Source organism: Glossina fuscipes, unplaced genomic scaffold, assembly GCF_014805625.2.
Source record: "Glossina fuscipes isolate IAEA_lab_2018 unplaced genomic scaffold, Yale_Gfus_2 28, whole genome shotgun sequence".
NCBI classification, from domain to species: Eukaryota; Metazoa; Arthropoda; class Insecta; order Diptera; family Glossinidae; genus Glossina; species Glossina fuscipes.
In genome coordinates, this window is record NW_023998423.1 from 16,415,403 (window position 1) to 16,436,203 (window position 20,801).

The following is a 20,801-nucleotide window of genomic DNA, read 5'->3' on the forward strand; positions in this document are numbered from 1 at the left end:
GCCAAACGCTAAATTCTGATCTCTACTGTCAACAACTGGACCGTTTGAAGATAGCGATTGATCAGAAACGGCCAGAATTGGCCAACAGGAGAGGTGTCGTGTTCCACCAGGACAACGCTAGGTCACACACATCTACAGTGACTCGCCAGAAACTTCGGGAGCTTGGTTGGGAAGTTTTAATGCATCCGCCATACAGTCCGGACTTGGCACCAAGCGATTATCATCTTTTTCGTGCATTGCAAAATTTCTTTAATGATAAAAAATTGGAATCTAGGGAGGATTGTGAAAATCGACTACTAGAGTTTTTTGCAAATAGAGACCAGGACTTCTATGAGAGAGGCATTTTGAAGTTACCTTTAAAATGGCAACAAATCGTACAACAAAACGGTGCATATTTGACCCAAATCGGACAATCCGAAGCATGTTAAATAAAGTCCTGAAGTTCATATAAAAATAATGGACTTCTTTTTCCCCAAACTAATATAAAGAAAGTCTTTATTTATGCTAATCGTCAGTCTAATCGTTTTTGTAACACGCAAATAATATTGTTTGTTAATTAGTTTGCCTAGGCAAAAGGAATTCATCAGCAATGTAGCAATCGATGGAAATTGTAAATATGAGCTTGACGCGATTCCGTCGGTATTAGTTCATCTCCTGCATAATAACCGCTTGATTGTTCGTTTTATGAAATTTTTGATACGTACTTCTTAGTGATGGTAAAGGCTTTGCTGAATAAAAATGTCCCATGGCCGCATTTATCGGCTGGGGCTTTTAAGAATACTTCATATTCTTAGATCAGATCATAGAGGTTTTTATACCTTATGACACTTGTGGAACTTGTCGGTGCGGATGAGCGTAATAACCAGAAGGATTATGCCGTTCCTCGGTCAACCAATTTCTGGATTCATCTAATTCAGTCTGTTCATCTTGTTCTCTTGTGTTCAAGCTTCTTGTGTACAGGCTGCTGCTATTTTTGAGAAATTTGTTACACCGACGTATTTTGGTCCAAGGACCAACTTTATTGTACATCGTTCGGTTCGCATCGCTTTTTCGAATACTGCCTATGTAGAGCATTGTTTTGAAAAATCTTTATAAGAATAGCTTTAGGCTGATGTAGAGTGTAGGGTATAGGGTGAGCCGTGTCACACTATAATCTTTTCTTTCATTTGTTCACGGACGAGTTGGTGAGCCGACCTTGACTACTTCTACTTTGAAAGGTTTCAAAGAACCTTCGAATTAAATTTCGAATCGATATCTGCCATAAGTCAAAAATTGTTGAGGATTTTTTCTTTGTTTGTTATAATTTTTAGTGTTTTCGTTGCAATAAATTAAGACTTTGTAAAATTATTCTTAATTTTTCACTAGCCTTACTTTATTCTTTCCTATTACAGGATGTTATGAAAACAGTGGGATGGAAGAAGAAGTGGGAGGCATCATTATATTGACTTTGAATTTCTTCTTATGTTCTTTATGTTGTATTGGATGTGTTGTAGTGTTGAATATTTTTGAGTTTCGCAAACTGAGTACATAAATTCGTATAATTCTCTTCGTCGCCGAAGCATATATACAAGGGATAATACTCTAGATTACTACTAATCTTTCGAGTCGGACGAACAATACAATACAATGCTCGTAGAGTAAATCCAACTAATTGTTAAACTAAGTAAAAATGCTTCTTACTTCCCTTAAAATGCAAAGACGCCTAGAAAGCGCCAGAGAGAGAGAGAGAGAGAGAGAGAGGGAGTGTGAGAGAATAAGTGTAAAATTTCTTCTATTTTCAACGATTAAAACTTCAAGTGTAAATTAATCACTCATCAAGCTTTAAATGTGAAAAGTAGACATCATGACTTCTCGAGCGCTGTTTGTTCACTGTGTTTACCTCATATTCAATCTCTTTACTCCCTTTTTTTATTTTAAGCTACAAAGTGATACAGAAGATTATGGTAACTATCTGACATCTGCTGTCGTATCCGTCTGTCAATTATTGAGTTGTGTGTAGCGTTTTCTACATTGGATTTAAATGTTCGTTCGTGTGCAAAAATCAGCTCATGTTATGTATGGTGTAGTAGTAGCAGTACGTGCTTCAAGTATATGGCTTCATATTAAGAATTCTTATTCACTGCCATTTTCCTTCTTTTTTTTTACATGACCATTGACCATAACCATGATGATACATGCATGCACTTATTACTACGTATAGCATACTAGGACAGATTGTGTTTAAAATTTTCAGAGATGTCCGTCGAACAGCGACTGAATGTTCTAGTGAACATGACGATTAGCAAGATGATGAAACGATTTTATTAACATTCATTCACATGTACTTCGTGTACTACTCATATTTTCTTTTTCAACAGCAGGGATTTTACGTTTAATTTTTTCTTTTGTTCATTTCTTCCTATTGAAGGGCATCAGATTTTAAGAGTAAGATTTATAGGAATTCATTTAGCAATTAAAGCATTAAGGTTTAAGCAAATTCATAGAATTGCTTTAGATCCGTACAGTCAACATTTCAGGGGTGAAGTGGCGTAAGATGTTTGTTAGGCATTCGTTTTTTTTTTTTTTTTTAATGAGGCAAAATCAATAAATCGATTCGATTATCGATTCCGCCATTTATTAAGTTTGAAGAAACATCACGAAAGCGCTAAGCTTAGAATTCATTTTAGTTTGAGACAATAGAGCCATCAAAGCTATATAAAGAATGTTATTAACTTTATTGAAGGGCTGCAGAATTTGTAGCAAGGGTTTATAGTGGGTTCCTGCCTGAAAGGCTTAACCCCACGGTGGCCCAAGCCACTTTAAGCGTACTACGCCCCCTGGCGAGTTAGACAATCCCCACAGAGTAGGGGCCTAAACAACAAAAGAGTCCAGAACAGTTTATTGTGTATGGAACAATAAACCCCACTCTGGTCAGTGGTGAGGTCTAGCTGCACTCGACTGTTCCAGTTTGGATAGGAACTTGCCAACCACAGCCACCACGAGTACTCCCCGAAGGGCCGCACCCAAGCAGTCAGGACTCACAAATTGATCAACGCTCGCTTCCGCCATAAGGCTTCCACGGCGCTGTTGATCAATTACCACCATTACCCGCAGGCATCCGTGACATATTTTCAAAAGTAAAAATAGGCAAAAGAGGAAAAAGCCTTTCCGTCAAATCCCTTTTTTCATTTTTGCATGTATTTATTAATTAATTCTCGAGAGGGGTTTTAATAATCGGCCAAAGGGCTGCAGATAAATTTCTAGTATTCTTTATTTTGCATACTATCTTTGAATGCCTATCAATCAAAGGTTAAATGCATGCCATTGTCCCCCATGTCGCCATTCGAGGAAAGCATAAGATTGTAAGGAATGAAGCAGGTATTCCTCCTCTTCATACAAGAATGGCGATGGCGATAACCAGAATTAGTCCATTATATCTTGCTATAGAGAGCTGGATATTCTCGTGACCAACTAAAGCGTGTTTCTCGAAAAACCAACCCAATCAACATGTGAGGGAGATAATCTTAGCGTTGAGGGGCCAACCAAATAACTAAATGACTAACCAGGCGGGGCATAATTCTAACGCACAACCTTCATATAGGGTGTTCCAAAATTTATTTGATTTGAATTAAATAGAAAACATAGTTAGGAGAGAGTTGTATATGGATGGGCATATCGGGTAAACCGCCTCCACGGGTTTGCTGGGTTTTTTCTCGAAACTCTGATCACCGAAACGTGAGAGTATACGACAGTGAGAATGTTTCATGCAATAATTGAACCGTTTAGCGGGATGTATGGCTCGGGGCATGGCCTTCTTGTCGTTCACAACAACATCATCCAATTAGAGCAGAAAGCACTAGGCTTTCGTGGCGGGATATCGAGCACCTGTAACAAACATTGCTTGACTTCGCAGAAATACCGAAAAACTTTTCTTATTTCTGAGCTGTCTGCTGTATAAGACTTTTCTTCCTTTTTTTTTTTCTTTTGGGTTGACAACACTTAATCGCACTTCAAATTTTGCGACACCCTATAGTAAGTTGGGGAATGTCCTCAATGTCATATTTTGCTCGCAACCAGTCCTAAAATGACTTTACGCAACTAAGGACAGCAATATCATTGGCCCACATAGTCTTTTTCCAATCAAGCGGTTCATAACATTAATATATGGTCACTTTTGAAGTCAGTTTGACAAGATTTTGGAAAAATTTCAATTGCCAAAGTATAAACGTAATCATCGGAGCATTCCAAGCCAAATTGCGTGAAAAGAACAAAGTTAATTAGTATCAATATTTCATAATCTGTAGCAGAAAGTGATCTTCTGCTGATTGCCTTTAAGTGCTTGCCATTATCAGCTCATTCAAATGCTTGTAAGTAATTTGTAGATATCCGCCTGATGTAGAAAGAGAAACCAAAATTTACCTTAAAAATTTCCCCGCTTTTTTTTTTATTTTATTTTTAATTATTTTTTATGAAAAACTGTTCACTTTTTTCAAGAAGGGCAAATATGTACAGTAAAAATTTGTTATGAGAACTTTATTAGGGCATACAAAATCAAAAAATCTGAATTAGTTTGAAATATTTTAATACAGACAAGGGTGGAGGTTACGTTTTAAATAAAGCCCTAAATAATATAAAATGCTTGTAAATTTTAATTAGAATGCGAAAAATTGTGCAACATTTCGAAATGAATGGAAAAAGTTTCAAAAATAGTGAATGAATAATAAAACTTGTCGCTAAGTTTGTTAAAGAAAAATTGTTGAAACTAATTCTTGTAGAACAATGGGGAGAATTTATTTAAAAATAGTTTGAAATAAAAAAAAAAAAAAACGCTTTTGTTATCTCCATTAAGACATATCTAAGAATTTTTCTTGTGTATCATCATCGTTCAAACCGTAATTTTACTTTAAAGGAAGAATGCCGTTCAGTGGTTTGTCTATTTAGATTTAGTTTAGTGGCCATCGAAGTGAAGGTAAACCAACAAGATAACTTGCATTTGGTGCGGTTTGTGTCCTTGCCAAAAATCAAAACTTTGCTTTATTACTAAGTTGTGTTTTATCGCGCAATAAAATCAATCTGACAAAATAATTAGAAAAATTGAATAAAATTATATCGTTTACCATATGTCAGTTATCATGCAGTGTTTGCGTGCAATAACTGAAACATGTCGGTGCATGGCCCCGTTACAAAGCGCTCCAAAAAGCTATATAACATACTTTGTGTATTGTAAGTATGCCCTACATCACTTTCGATATAACGGTATATTAACTGTGTGCAAATATATGCAGCACCCAGATGTACCTACGATAGATCCATCTTTTATTTTGTCGTTCAATTCAGAATCACTTTGTGTATCGCTTTACACTACCCCGTCTGTCTTGCATTCTTGTGTCCAACCTAAAAGTCGCCGATTTCGAGATATTTTGGTGAAATTTCAAAAAACTACACTGTTTTAACCCAACGACGAGCGCTATTCAAAATGGATCTCATAGGGCTACTTTATCGTCCACTTCCCATATAACGCATTATTTTGAAAAGTAGAATAACTGTGTCGAACAAAATGATGTAAGGTATTTTTAAGGGTGGTCCGTGGCCTACTATAATGCTTTTACTAGTTTTACTTAATACTGAACCCTAACAACAATATGTTGTTCGCGTGGGTGGGATGGTTTTACTGCATAGCATATGATCTATCAGTTATTTAGGTTTATATTTTCTATTTCTCTTTAACTTTTTTTTACTACTCTACGAATCCAGCTGCCGTGCTATCGATAAATTAATGAATATCATTGCCACTTGCAGCGAAGAGATCAAAATTTTTACCATAGCCTATTTGTGTCTATATCGCGATCAGAAGAATCTACTCTTCCCATTCGAAATTGTGGGGAAAATCTTATCGTTTCAAAGATATTACTACACTTCATGACTTTCTACCAGAAACCTACCCCCCAAGGAAAGATACACAATTCGTAGCGACTAGATCTCCGAAAGTCGTAATAAAATATTTAACTTTATTTAAACGATTAGTTTAAATAACTAGATTTTTTTTTGTTTAAATAAAGCCCAGAGATGGTCTTCACTGCTAGTGGTCTATCTATCTTACTTTAGTCGAAGAATTTATTTCTTTGAGACGAAGGAATTATAATAAAGTAAAAATAATGTAATCATTTTGTTCATTATTCAATGTTACTTAAGTAACAAATTTCTCTCAGCAAACCAAAGCGGTGTACAGGTAGTTTACTTTTTAGCAAAAGCCAAATGGTTGAGCTAACCTCGCGCCAGTTAAGTAATTGGCAGGTGACCCCAAGGAGTAATTTTTGTCGGTACATATATTCCAATCATGGAGGTGAAGACATCCTGTGAACGGATGTCACTTTCTATGCATGTAAGTATATATGATGTGCTGGCCTTTAGTTATAGTAGAGAGTTCTGCATTATTATACAAACTGTAATAGTTTACCTGGGTATTTTAAAAGCGTTACCAATTAGATGCGACCATCTTTCAATGTGTATTTGATGCAAGAGCATATTAAGTTTGTGCGGATGTATAGAACACACAGAAGTGTTTGAGATAGGTCCATCTCCATCGATTCCGAATCACTACCCGAATTACTTTTCGAATTAATCTGAGCTTGTCTGTCCGTCTTGTATTTTTGTGATCAAATTTGGTACATCGACTTGTTTGCTCTAAGGACGAATGCTATTCCAAATCGTTCGGATTGGATCGCTTTGTTGATCACTTCCCACACGAAACACTTGAAAAGTCATTATATATATATATATAAACCAAGTGTGCGATATAGGGTATTTATTGGTCGACCATGGCCCGCCATTATGTTTTTTTTTTTTGTTTACTTTTTTACATTTTAGTTAAAGTGAATATTTTTAATGTTTAGATTAAGAAAGCAGGCTGCTAGTGTTATAAATGACCTTTTAAATCCCTACTGAATGAATCTCAAGTTGTATGTATACCAAATCTGTGCTTTAATAATTAAAAATCCCACGTGAACCTATCTTTCATTACTTCCACTCTATTCTATATTTATGTTAATGCTAATGAATGTAATCTTATACTAAGGCACATGACAACAATTAACGTTAGGACTGAGTACAAGAGGAGGAGACTAAACGAAAAATGTCGATTTACGAGTGCTTTGTAAATAACAAATAAGATTTTTCACTTTAGGGTATAAAATAGAAAATGCAATACGGGTCAAAAAGAAAAAAAAAAAAAAAACAAGAAATATGGGGAAGAGGATACCTAAAAAACGCAGCTGACATTTTACAATTTGTTGTTATTTTTGCGAACAAACAAAAGTAAAACACGTCCGCCTTGCAGACTATGTAATAACACAATACGACAAGTCACCCATGCACAAGCATGGTGTTAAATAAATAATACAACAAAATACGTCTCACCATAGACATCTGCTTTGGGGGGTGGGAGGGGTAGGTGCAACAGAAATAAAAACATCACCCTAACCTACTATTTCCCGTAAATTCATGGCAGGTTTACTTTATATATATTTTTATATATATATATATGCATATATATATATATGTATGCGTTGCAAATATGAAAATATGTGTTCGTTTAACGGAAACATGCAGCATCATGATTTACATCCATATTCACACTGCCATTTATAAGTGCGACTCTTTTCTTTTTTTTTGTTTTTTTTGTTTTTTTTTTTGTTCTTTTAAATGTATGTATTATGCAATGTACTTACCTCCGTGCAAAACTGGCAGCCACACTGTTGCAAAATAGTCGAGTCACTGGCATTTTCGACATCAACTAGACACAGTTTACAGGTGAATATCTCAAACGGACGTGCTTTAATTGTGCTACTATTTTGAAATCCTGCTGCCGATGATGATAATGATGGCGATAATGATGACGACGTCATTATTGCTGTTGCTGACTCTACAGTTGCGGTCTCATCTGGCGATGTTGACAGAGTCACGTTCGCTATTGCATTCGATTTGGCGACAGATGCTAAAACAGAGGATGAATCCGAATGGAACGAAGCGTGGAGGGAGGTTAAAGACGCATAAGCGGATGCAATATTACCAGCATGATTGTTGGAAACACCATCCACTACGTCATTGGATATCGCACTTGTAACTATGGTTTGTTCAGTTGTTGTCGTTGGCTTTGCTAGGCCGAGCAATGTTGCGGTCGCAAGGGCAACTTCTCTGGGCGATGCTGTATGTGATGATACAGCTAGGATTTGGTCGGTGGGCGGTGATGTTAGTTTCGTAGTCGAGGCGGTTGTGGTGATGGTTGTGGTGGGTGAGGTAACTGATGAAGTTCTACTGTTAATTACGTTATTGGCACCAGAGTCGAAAGTTTTTCGTCCCGCACAGAAGTTAATTCTATTATTGCTTTTGTTAGCAATACTCAAATTTTCTAGATTATTATCCCCATTACGACTATAGTTGCTACTTAAATTACTACTGCTTAAAATACTAGGGTTACGTAGGTGTGGTATGGAGCCTGGTGTTGCATTTAGCGAGTACCTGGACCCTGAAGCTGCCATCGATAGAAGACTGGAACAACGCGAACAGGTAGCGTTTATGCTGACTGTACTGTTACGCAGCCGATTTAATGGACGTATTTGTTCTACACCATTGGCACTAAAAATTCCGCTACCCGTATAGGGTGCATGGTGGTTGCTCTCATTCAAATGATAACCAGAACTTGACGAGCTCACTTCTAATGTCGGCGAACCCAAAGAATTCGCCTGACGAGTGAGAGCCAATACAGTTTCACATTTTCTAAGATTGGTATACTGTACGATTGATTGCGATTTCTCATGATTTAAACTATTAGAACTGCCATCTCGTTTCATCATGTTCCACAACTTTTGTTGCATAACATTTAAGGATGTGGAGCTACCACCGTTTGCTAGCTTTTCTCTGCTACTATGAGAGGCAGATGGATTCCGCAATACCACCACATTTTGTTCCGAGGGTGTTCGGGTAATCGTAATTTCTGGCGACGATGGCATAGTCTTAACTGCAACGCTACCATTAGACGCTGCGTTTGCTGTATTATAAGATTCTGAATTTTGAACCAGAACATTGTTAACTGAAGGCCGCAAACCCACCAAAGATTTGAGAAAATTACCAAAACGTATTCGTCGAGGTTGAGGGCCCCCCGCAAGCCCCAGCGAGCCTGCTTGAGGGCCCTCTGTCTCATAGCTGCCAAGTTTTGGAACAGAACCAAATTCACCTCTTTCAACAGAACCGATGCTTTCCGTTCGTGGTTGCCTCCCCTTGAAAGTAGAATTTAAGGAGTGTTGCAATGGTAAAGTTAATTTTGCTGGCGCTTGTAATGACCCACTATTTCTTTTGCTGTTCGCTGTATGCAATTGTGCTTGAATATTGATGTGATTGTGTGGCTCCAAAAGAACCTCGGTATCGTTATCGCTTACTGTTGTCGCTATAGATTTTTGTTGGTGATAATTATTGATTTGCTTCTTCTTTGGGTTGGCCAGGTTGTGTATTGGTGAGGAGTCCTACGAATTGTCAAAAATCGCCATTTTATATTCTTTTCTTCATTTTTTTTATTTTATATTTGAAAATTTTGAAAAAAATTTAAAAAATAGTTTCAATTTTTAATTCCAAGATGATATGAATATTTTACTATGATCGATATTAGCTTAATATGCTTGATATAATTAGTGTTTCCCTCTTTCTTTATTTTTCATTCCTATCCCGACAGACAAATGCCCGTTTCTGATACCCAAAGATCGTAATCGAGTATGTGCGAAAAATAATTTAAGAATATCTATTGCGAATGAAACTCAAAATAAAAAAAGAAAACTTACCCTAGAATCTTGTTCTAGTTCCTCCTCAAGAGCACTATACACTGGAGCGTACCAAGAATACGAATATTGTCTACGTGATGCACCGGCTGATGTTATTGTTCCCACAGCATCTGATGAAAGTTTAACATTTGTCGTGTGCGATTTAGTTCTATTACTTTGTTGTAATTTATGAAGCACGGCCGAATTGGATGCCGTGTTACCGCCACAACACTGATTATTATTACGATGTACACTACACGTCGAGGTAGTTATCAGATTGTTGTTGTAATTTAATTGTAAACTACGTCGTTGTAATTGTTGATACGATGCTGGCAAATGCTTTGTCGGTTTACGTTTATGATTCTCTTCAGAACTGGAACGTAAACTGGAATGATTTCGTCGTAGTTGAGCCAAAGGAAAAGCAGTAGATTTATTATTAACTGTGATAGTCGCTAGTGAAGTGCGTCTTAAATTATTGTTTGCGAGTGAAGATGTGGACGATGTCAACGTATTGGGCAATTCTTTTTTGGTAAATATCAGCGAACTGCTATTTTTGTGCAAATATATCGAACGTTCGCTATCGTTAACGGTGGCTTCAATATTTGTCAGCAGTGGTTCAGTTTCAGACAATGGAAGATTAATAATGCAATCGTTATTCTTATATGAGGGCAATGAGGCGGTATCTGCTGGAAAATTTATCACAAAATTCTCTGCACCATCGTCAAAGTTATTGGAATGAGAAATATAATTACCGCCGCCACCATTGGTACTAATGCTTAAACTACAATCGTCACTTGATGACGAACGTGAATATTGGCTAAATAACGATGAACGTTGAGTACTAGGAGGACTAGCACTTAAATTAGGAATGCGTCGTAGCACGTCAGTTTGATTTGCAAACGTTAGGGTTTCGTGTGGCGGTGATGTACTGAGATCTACTAGTTGTACACTTGTTTCGTTAACGTCCAATGTAGAAATTTCAGCATTTGTTCGCTGTTCGCTATCTTCAAATTCATTAATAACCTGTGTTTTTGGTCTACGGTAAAATTCAATTGGATGCTGTTGTCTTAGAGCTGCATCTGATTGCGTTGTCTGTATTGTTGTTGGTATGGTTTGAATAACAGTTGAACAAGCATTAAGTAGTTGATTTTCGACGAGTAATTCACGTTGCTCCAATTTCGATTTACGTATATGATTATGCGGACTTCCTACAAATGCAGTTTGATAATGCTTTGGTTGTTGTTGCTGTTGCTGCTGCTGCTGCTGTTGTTGTTGTTGTTGGTGGTGTTGTTGTTGTTGTTGATGCTGCTGTTGCTGTTGTTGTTGAATATGATGATGCAAACGGTTCGCTTCATTTTGCTGCAATGTACTTTTTTGCATTGGTGGTCGCATTGTTCAAATTTAAAGTGAACTTCTCTTTTAAAATGTAATTAACACTATGGCCGCTAATCACTGTATACCACAATTGTGGTAAATCAAGTTGCGACATTGTATAGAAACCCATTGCGTCGACTGCTCTGAATATTAACTAAAAATAAAATGGAAAAGAAACCCAAGAACGTATTAAAAAAGAGGGTTTCATTTTCATTAAATTCATGATGAGCAGTCAGTTAGTCAATCGTTACTTAACTCTTTTCATAAAAAAAAATTATAAATATTCGATATTTTATAGACTCTAGATGTTTATATCTAACTAATATAAATAAGTCTAGAAATTAAATGATGGAACGAAAGAAAGAAAGAGGATTGAACATTAGTTATAACCTCTTGAAATTTATTTTTGAGAAGTTTGAAGGATGAAAGGAAATAAAGGCAATAAGTTAATTGTGCTATATATTAGATTAGCGGGAAAGTTCTGTCGCATTGCAAATAAGTCATTTGAAATTAAAGATGCCTGATGCGAATTTAAATAGCAAAGACAGCAACCACAGCTATGTTGAGCAGTGAATAGAAAGATACTTGGAACCCTACTCTGTTCAAATTAGTGAACGTATTTTAATGGACACCTCATACATCCATATTAAAGTACAATTTAAAACAAGCTAAACAGAATTATTTTTAATAAATATTTGAAATTTCTTATGGTAGCATGAACGGATTGCGGTCAAGCCAAAATATGACAACGATATTCGCCTGGGTATGGTCGCAGGCCCAAAAGTATATTAACCGTTACTTAACAGAACTCTGTTAAGGATGTTTACGAAGCTCTGTTAAGGCAGTTGGTAGATGTCTTTGCTAGTCACATTCAAATTAATCTTCATACACTCTGTGTTCCCTACCCATCGAATGGTCGATGATGAACACCTTTGCAATTGCAAAGACGCTAGGAGTGAATTACTCCCCAATATGGATCACAAAATGTCATTATCGCTCATGTCGGCGACTGAAATCCTCGGAACGAAATTTGACAAATCATTTGGCAATGGAAATTTGATCCGAATATGTACAATCTCACTTTCCAGCATGTCCTATAAGTTCTTATAAGCAACCGATGTGTTCCTTCCTTTTTCAAGGTCATACCAAATACATTGCCTTACATACAATTTGTGCACTTTATATACTCTGCGCTTGACAGCTATTTAGCTGACGGACGGTATTGAAAGTCTGTTTCTTATTTCTCATGAGAGATATGTTAAATAATAATATTCCACATGAATGCATTCGATCTGATTGCCTTGACCTGACAAACAAAATTACCTGGAAGTGGTAAGACACCACAAATCTTTTTCCCTAACTAACTATTATAGTAAGCTGTTAACTAAAGAGCCTGCTGATGGTCAATTTGGTAAACTTATGCTCTGTAAAATATTGATCTTTCAAGCAATCTTGTAGGTGTATATGTCACTTAAAGCAATGGCTGATTATTACAAAATTAAAAAAAAACCACAGGGAAATTGTCTACTTATTCACAGTTTTACTAAAAATTCGAACCATGTTTTTATTTTAAGCAAAGGGGAAGTATTACTCGGTTTAATATCTCACAGAGGAAACGATTAACTGATTGTAACGAGGAATGGATTGCAATCTGATTGCAATTGTTTAAGAATTCTTTATTTTTTTTTTCAATTAAAATCTTTGAAATTTTGCTGACTCAATATATTAACATAATCTTGACTTTTGTTTTTATTACAATAATTCTTCCCTATCGTTGGCCGAGAAAAAGGAACAAATACAAATTAGTTAACATTAGTCTTGAATTAGTTTTCAAAACAATCATCTTAGGATAAAATTGAAATGCATAGTTGAAAACTTCTAACCACCATTATTATCATAAGCCATTCGTCGTGTTAAGCAATTGTCGGAAAAGTGAACAACTTTTCCTCCTACTTTGCATATCATTTTTCCAAAATCATTGTTGCAACTAAATTTTATGTTTTTCAGCAGACAACAACAACAACAACAACAACAATTGTAAAGACATTCTTTTTTTTTTTTTGTTTTAAGATATTCTTTTCATTTTATTTGCTTTTTGTAATCGTTTTTCAAGTGAAGGAGAAAATAATAGTTTCAGAATGTAACAGACAATTGACACTGAAACTCTTTGAATCCTTATAAATGCTGCAAAAAAAAAAAAGACAATTTCCTGCAATTCTACTGTTGCTATATGCATAGTATTTATATATGGCGACAGATATGTAAACTTGTACTTTTATGTAAAAACAAAAAAAAAAAAAAAAACAATAGAATAACAAATTATTCAGTAAGTAAATGATAGATGACTTTTGTGCAGCAGACTGGAAAATCTAATAAATGATTTCAATCAAAAAGAAAACAGAAAAACAAAAAAAGGAACAAAAAGACCAAACATACGAATATAGAGAAACTGAGACTTTAAAATGAGTCATTGTTCAATCGAAAATGTACACCGTTCATGGTATAATGGTATATTAAGTATGTCCGTATGGGTGCAATATCCAGAAGAACTTGAGATAGAACTACTTTTTATTAGGTCGATCGAATCATAAAGTGATTCTGAAGCTTGTCTCTCCATCTGCCTGTCTCTCTGTCCGTCCGTCCATCAGTTCGCCATTTTTTATATATTTTAATGGCATTTTGGTACATCAACGCGGTTTGATCAAAGCGCGATCACTATTTTTGGACCACTCCACGTATAAAAACTTCTCCTGAAAAGCCAAATACTTGTAATAAATGAATTGGTATAGGGTATTTAATAGCGGATCACATCCCACTTAAGCACTTTCACCTATGCTTAGTTATGTCAAAAAGGCGCTCCTTCTTAAATAATGTGTGTGTGTTTTTCATTTCGTAATTGGTTATCTTTACAAATCGTAGAAATTGCTGCATCACTTTAAAAGTTTCCCGACTTTTTTTTACTCTACAATTAATCGGATTAATGACTCGAATTTTATTGATATTCAAAGCATTTGCGTTATAAGTAGGATGAGGCCTTTCCTCACTACGTTATAGGATAATCGCTTCAAACCGGGCTATTGAGAACAACTATTTGTCCCTTCTTGTAGTCGCTTGTGCTCAGGTACTTCTCCGCAAATGCAGGAGATTCAACTAATAAAGACGTTCTTCCGATTGAGGTGAACCCTGCTATTTGAATTGTTATCACCGAGTGCTGTTACGCAGTTGTAGTACACCGCAAGAATTCTGCCGAAGTATTCGCAATTAGTGTAAGTTTTCAGATCGATTTCGTTTTCCTGCCATATCAGTGACTCGGCGCATCACGAGTATGAACACTGGCAGTCTGGCAATGGTCGACCACTTCGCTTAGTACACTTATTCGTTAGTTTTGGTAATAATATATCAAACATTACACAATATTTTTATGCAAAGACATATCTTACATGAAAGCCTATATTTTAAAGGATTTTTAATGAAAAGCCTTATAAATGTTAGGGTTTAAAAAATTGAATTCTCTACCGTTAATTTTGTTGATAAATTGCTATCGACCAATTTTCATCATAAAATATTAAAATTTAAACCCATTTTTGAAGGGATTACATGGACTGGGGTCCAAGAAATAGACCCACGGGTTTGAAATTTGGTTGGAATACAGAAAATTGGCCTACGTGATCCAAATTTGGTAGGAATGATTTTTTCTATTAATTTACTGCTATGAACTGCAATTTTCACCATGAAATATTAAAAATTAGACCCTTCTGCCCTATAAAGATTCACTTTTCATAGAAAGAGTTGTATGAGAAAATGTTCAAACAATTGCTCCGGCTGAACCAAAAGCACAAACTTTTATTTTGGCAGAAAGCTATAATTTTCAGCATTTTCTGCTGAAAACTGCTTCATCATAATAGCGATTTGATTAAATTTGGATCACACAGGTGTAATAAGTTTCGACATTACCGCTTATAAGGGTCGCCATAAAAACTAAGCATTTATAGAGCAAAAAAGTCTAATTTTTAGGGCTTCAGGATGAAGGTAGGTGTAGAACAATATGATCTTTAACAGAAAATAAATTTTGCTAAATTTGGATCACGTTAGTTAACATACAGGAGTTACCAAGAAAAATACGTCTCTACATGGGAACAAAGCATAATGTTTGATATTTTATCACGAAAATAATTTTTTTTTTTTACACATACATAGAAGATGGAAATAAGTAAAATTAAAATAAATGGAAAATTGTATTCGAAATTGTATACTTTACTTATTTTTTCATTTTCTTTTACCAAGAATCTATATATTAATTGAAATTTCTTCCAAGTAATTGAAACTTCTTCCAAGTAATTGAACTTTGATTAAATTATATTTTTGGTGGCTACCTCACGTCCGCACCTCCCTTCATTTTAATACGAAAAATTAGTTGAGCGGATGCTGTCCAGGGAAAAATACCCTACATCGTCCTACAGTTAATTATAGAATGACGAAAGCCACCCGACAGAAACCGTCCTCGACAGATCCGACTTTTGGGCCAAAATATGTTGGTGTACTAAGTTTCATTAAAATATCTCCAGAATTTTGATCTATAAATTGACCATAAGGAAACAAGATTGACGGACGGACAGACAGACAGATAAACTTAGGCCGATTGTAAAGATATCCATTATCATTATGCCAATAAATCTGAATATTATCTTTAGAATTGATTGATGCATATTGAACCAACTTTCAGATAGACAATTATTTTCACTTATGCCAAAGACTGATTCCGGCTTTGCGTCTTATGTGGTAGAAAGAGTGATGCCGTCATTGTATCAAATTTCATAAAAATATCTGAAAAATTACAGCCTGTACGTTGAACACAAGAAAACAAGACGGACAGACAAGTTGTTATCGATTCAGAAACTGATTCGATATCGATCGGTAAAATATAAGTTAAATCTGTCTCAAGTGTTTCCGGGTGTTACTTACATCCGTACTTAACTTAATATGCACTTATATTACATTTCGGCTCTAAAGTATAAAAATACTTCTTATTTAAGCTGCCAGAGTTGCTGTTTAACGAGCGAAAGAAGTAAAGGGGTTGAGAATCTGTTAGCTGTCGATGGAACCTATTTTGATTAGGAATCACTACATATCCGAAATTCAGCTTGCGAATGGTGGCTGTCTGAAATCGATCGAATCGAAATGATTGATGCAGAAGATTATGGCTACCATGTAAAGATGGAATCGCGTTTGAAATAACTTGGAGAAAACTACTACTACTACTACTAAACAATTTACTAACGTAATTTTAAATAACGGAACCTTTTACTAACTTTTGCATGAAAAAAAATGATGAAAAGGAAATCACGTTATTGCAACAGACGCACTTATGAGAAAGAAAATACTTGGGATTGCTTGTTGGAAAATTTTATTGACTTTATTATAACATTTGGATATGTCCGGGCGTCGCACTTTCAACGAGTCATCAGAAAGTATCACATTTTTGTTAAGAGTTTATGATCTTTTGGTTTTTTTTGTAAAGAATCCTTCCATTAAACTTTAGGTTAACATTTTTCTATTTCTGCTTATAATATCTTTCCAGTTGAGGTAATTTACCCAAAAAGGTTCTCCCGTTTGACATAAATGGTTTACATTGTTTTTTCGTTAGCGAGTAATTTGTTTACAATCATTATTCTTATGAGTTTTTTATATGTAAAATGTTATTTGACTTTTAAAATAAGATAAGACCGCATTCTGTCAACGTGCAGATCTAAAAAAAAAAAATTACATTTCAACCATAATTTAAGTATAAATTTATATGTATTTTTATTTTCACCACAATCAAGCACATGCATCATTATTCATCATTACTGTTAGTGTGTGTTCGGTGTTGTTTTCTTTATTGCACATGGCTTTTGTTTTTTTCCCCTAGACATGCTTTGCTTTCGCTTACTACACAAACACACGCACACTCGTTTGATTTTCTCATTTGTTTAGTAGTGTAGCTGACGCTAAACAGAACTATGTTTTCTTCAAGAATTATAATTGTGATGGCTATGGTACGTTGTCATATTGTTCTTATTCAATAGTTTTATTGGTAGAATATGTATGAAGTACGGATTGTTTCACATATGCACATACATAATGATTGCTATTGTTATTGTTCTTACTATATATATTTCAATCTTTCAAGTGAAGTGTGTATGCACACTCCTTGCATGAGACATAACATATATAGAAGCATATGCTTGAGAGCGTAACGTATTTCCATTTAATTTGACATTCAGTTAAGTGTTAAAGGAATATGTAAAAGATGATCATAATCAATCACTTGAGTCTGAGGTAGCTGGCTGTTTAACATCTAGGGGAAAGATTATTTTCATTGTTGTCGTCGTCGTCGTCGTCGTCGTTTCTTAAGGGCGTTAAATAATATCAAAGAGTTATAGTAATATATTACTTTTTTTTCGTTAAGACTTAAGGAATAGAGCTTGAAGTTGATATAAGAAGAAGGCAAGTAAGGAAAATATTGTTACTTCTGCTATCAAGACTATTTCTAAAGACAATTTCCAAAGGGTACTAAGTTCAAATTCAATGTCTGTTTGGGACTGCGGGTTTTTGGGCATAGTGTTTTATTGAATTTGCTAAGATTTTTATGACGTGCTTGTCGGGAGAACAAAATTAAGTTCATTTTTGAATTTTATCCGTTTTAAAAACACAAAATTATATTATGTAATGATAATAAAGGGAATAGTTCCCATAGCGTCTGGAAGAGAGCTTACTTTGGATACGCGTGTAAAATGTTATTCACATGCTTCAGTACACTGACAGCTCCCCTTTGTCCGATGCTTTGTCAGCTAGAGTTAATTAAGTCTTTCAATTTCATTCTCAGAAGAAATTATCCCTTACTCTTTTATTTATACGGTAGATGCGCTCAGTGGAAAACCGTGCAAAAAAAGTAATAATGAATTCCATATTACACACCTAAAAGACAAAAACATGCCATTTCATTACAAAATTTTAAGTTTTAAACTAGGAATAAAAATCAATTGTCCAACGATTTATCGCTAGTTGATAACAAGTGTACATGTTTATTATGGATTGGACCAAAAGTGGTATCATTAATCAGATATGTCAGATTTGTGGGATGATTACTGGGTTTAGCAATGATTTCGTTCGTTATTAACGACCTCTGTTGGCTTTTCATTGTTATAACCGATTGGTTATCAGCACCTGCTGTATTGGTTTTTCAGATTGTTCACATAATTTTTGATAAGCAGATGTACAAAACTTAATTTTACATTCAAATTTGAATGCACGCTCCATATCAGGATAATGAGTAAGACTGTAGCGACTTTCAAGGCCTAAATCAGCCGTTAACAGCTGAACTTCACCTACGACTTTTGCTGTAAGTTCCTGTGAGACACTGCCAAAATTAGAAATAGAAAACTATTTTTTTTTTCGAATTCGTACTACAACAAGAAATTCGTGTAAAAAAAGTGTATTTGCTTTTATTGGTGTAAAAAAAGAGTGCGATGTAAATCGATTTTCTCTGTTATGCTGGTTACACGCTATCGAGGCTTTGTGCAAGGGGCAGAAACCTAAATATTAAATGAAAAAGCATCGGAACTCCCAGTCTTGCTTCATTCAGTAACTAAATACATTAATTAATAATTTCTAAAAAAAAAAAATAAATGAATATAATGCTTGAACATCCGCTTAAAAATGATCATTTCTAGGCCTTAATTTGGTTCTCATTATTTCTACTCTTATCCCTATTTAAAATCTAATATTTGCAATAACAATAAAAAGTTGTATCTGGTTGCCATTGACACATTTAGATAGTTTCGCCATTGTTTTGCTTTCTCAAACAGCAAACAAGCAAGCAATGCCTTGCTTTTTCATTAGTCACTTACAAATGTGAAAATCGTGTTGTTGATAGATTCGAGTTCTGTTCATTATTGCTTATTTCAATTTGGGTGGGTCAAGTGTACATGTGCTGGAGCTTGTGTGTGTGTGTGTGTGTGTGTGTGTGTGCATGCGTACACGCTACACAGGTTTCAGTAATGTAGAAAACGAAGACGCGCGAATAACTGGAAAAGAATGGGAAATGATTTAGAGTTTTTGAGTTACAATCAATAGGATAGTCTTAATATGCGCTCTTCTCAAAATGGCAAACATAATAGAATCAACAAAAAAGCTGCATAAGCCGTTAGGCGAGCCTCTGATGCCCACCGGCTCAGAAGGGTACCTATAAGGTATGGTTAAGTTCACTCAAAATTTCGCTTTATTACTTTTGGCATTTCTGATACATATTTCTGGGTTTTACAAATCCACGTATGCCCCTTCCCTTTCCATATACCATTTCAGTACAGGTTAAAATTCTCAAGTGCAATTGTTTATAACCTACATGATTACTAGTGCAAAGGTATATTGTTTGTACGTATGTGTATAAGATCCAGGATGACTTGACAATTACTTTGCAATATATCAATCGATTCAGAAACACTTTCTGCATCGATCTAAGCTTGTCTGTCTATCTTGTTGTTTTAGGTTCAACGTACAGGCCACAATTTTAGAGATATTTTGATTTATTGAATAATATTGAATAATAATTGAAACGGACAGGATCGGTCTTTTCCGATCGCTTCCCACATAATGCCTAATTTTGAAAAGTCGTTATATGAATAACTGTAGGATGCAGTAGGGTATTTAATGGCCGCCTGTGATCCACTGTAGTGTTTTCATTTGTTTAAAATAAAATATTATAATTTAAAAATTAGTTATTGTTATCACTGTTTAACGTAGTGTAATAATCATTACAATACTGTTTGAAACGTGGACCGATGCGGCAATGATACATATCCGTTCTCCCTCGTAAACACAAAAAACAAAGTGAAGTTTATTGAAAATTAGTAAAATTGTTAACGTGTACCGAAAGCGGTACATCTAACGTGACAAATGAAAACGGTGCACATGGTAGGATGTAGACGACGACTTTTTTTCTTTATTGTATAGCCAATCAATCAGAGTCACCGTCAAAAAGAAAAGAGGCAGGCAGGCGGCCGCAGTTTCGTGGATGCGTGCGAATATTATTTTCCGACCAAGCATTTACAATAGCCGCGAGCAAAACAAACGTTGCCGCGTAGATTGCTTGTCTTATCTACTCATAATATTAGTTTGGGGAAAAAGAAATCCATTATTTTTTCGGTAGATGGCTGCACTGATAGATTTCTCGTAAAGTATCGATCAAACAATTTCAGATTTATGCTCGTTGGAAAGGTGACATTTCGCAGTAAAAAAAATTCTTTTGCTATTTTTTGTTTGGTGCATTCAGTTGTGAGTTACAGCGTGTTAAAAATGGAAGTGAACAAAGAGAAAATTCGTTACATTTTACAGTTTTTCTTTGACAAAGGCGAAAATGCAAGCAAGGCGGCTAAAATTGTGAATGGTGTTTATGGTTCCGATACTGTAACAGCCAATTATGTGCAATTTTCGTTTCGTAGATTCCGTTCAGGAATTTTTGATGTTAAAGATGCACCTCGCACAGGTTGGCCGGTCGTCGAAAATGTCGATAAAATCGGAGAAATGATCGAAGTTGACCGGCATGTTAGCAGTCGTAACATCGCCCAGGAGCTAAAAATCGACCATAAAACAGTTTTAAAC

At 35.3% G+C, this 20,801-nt stretch overlaps 1 protein-coding gene across 1 annotated transcript in view; it reads right to left on the reverse strand.

The window, feature by feature from the left end:
* LOC119636502 (probable serine/threonine-protein kinase tsuA) overlaps positions 1-20,801 on the reverse strand; it is a 75,364-nt gene that overhangs the window by 51,598 nt on the left and 2,965 nt on the right. Inside the window, exons 2-3 of the mRNA XM_038031873.1 lie at positions 9,810-11,316; positions 7,707-9,497 (exon numbers count right to left, since the gene is read on the reverse strand). Of these exons, the coding sequence (XP_037887801.1) occupies positions 7,707-9,497; positions 9,810-11,180 (3,162 nt within the window). The 5' untranslated portion in view covers positions 11,181-11,316. The remainder of the gene's footprint in view (positions 1-7,706; positions 9,498-9,809; positions 11,317-20,801) is intronic.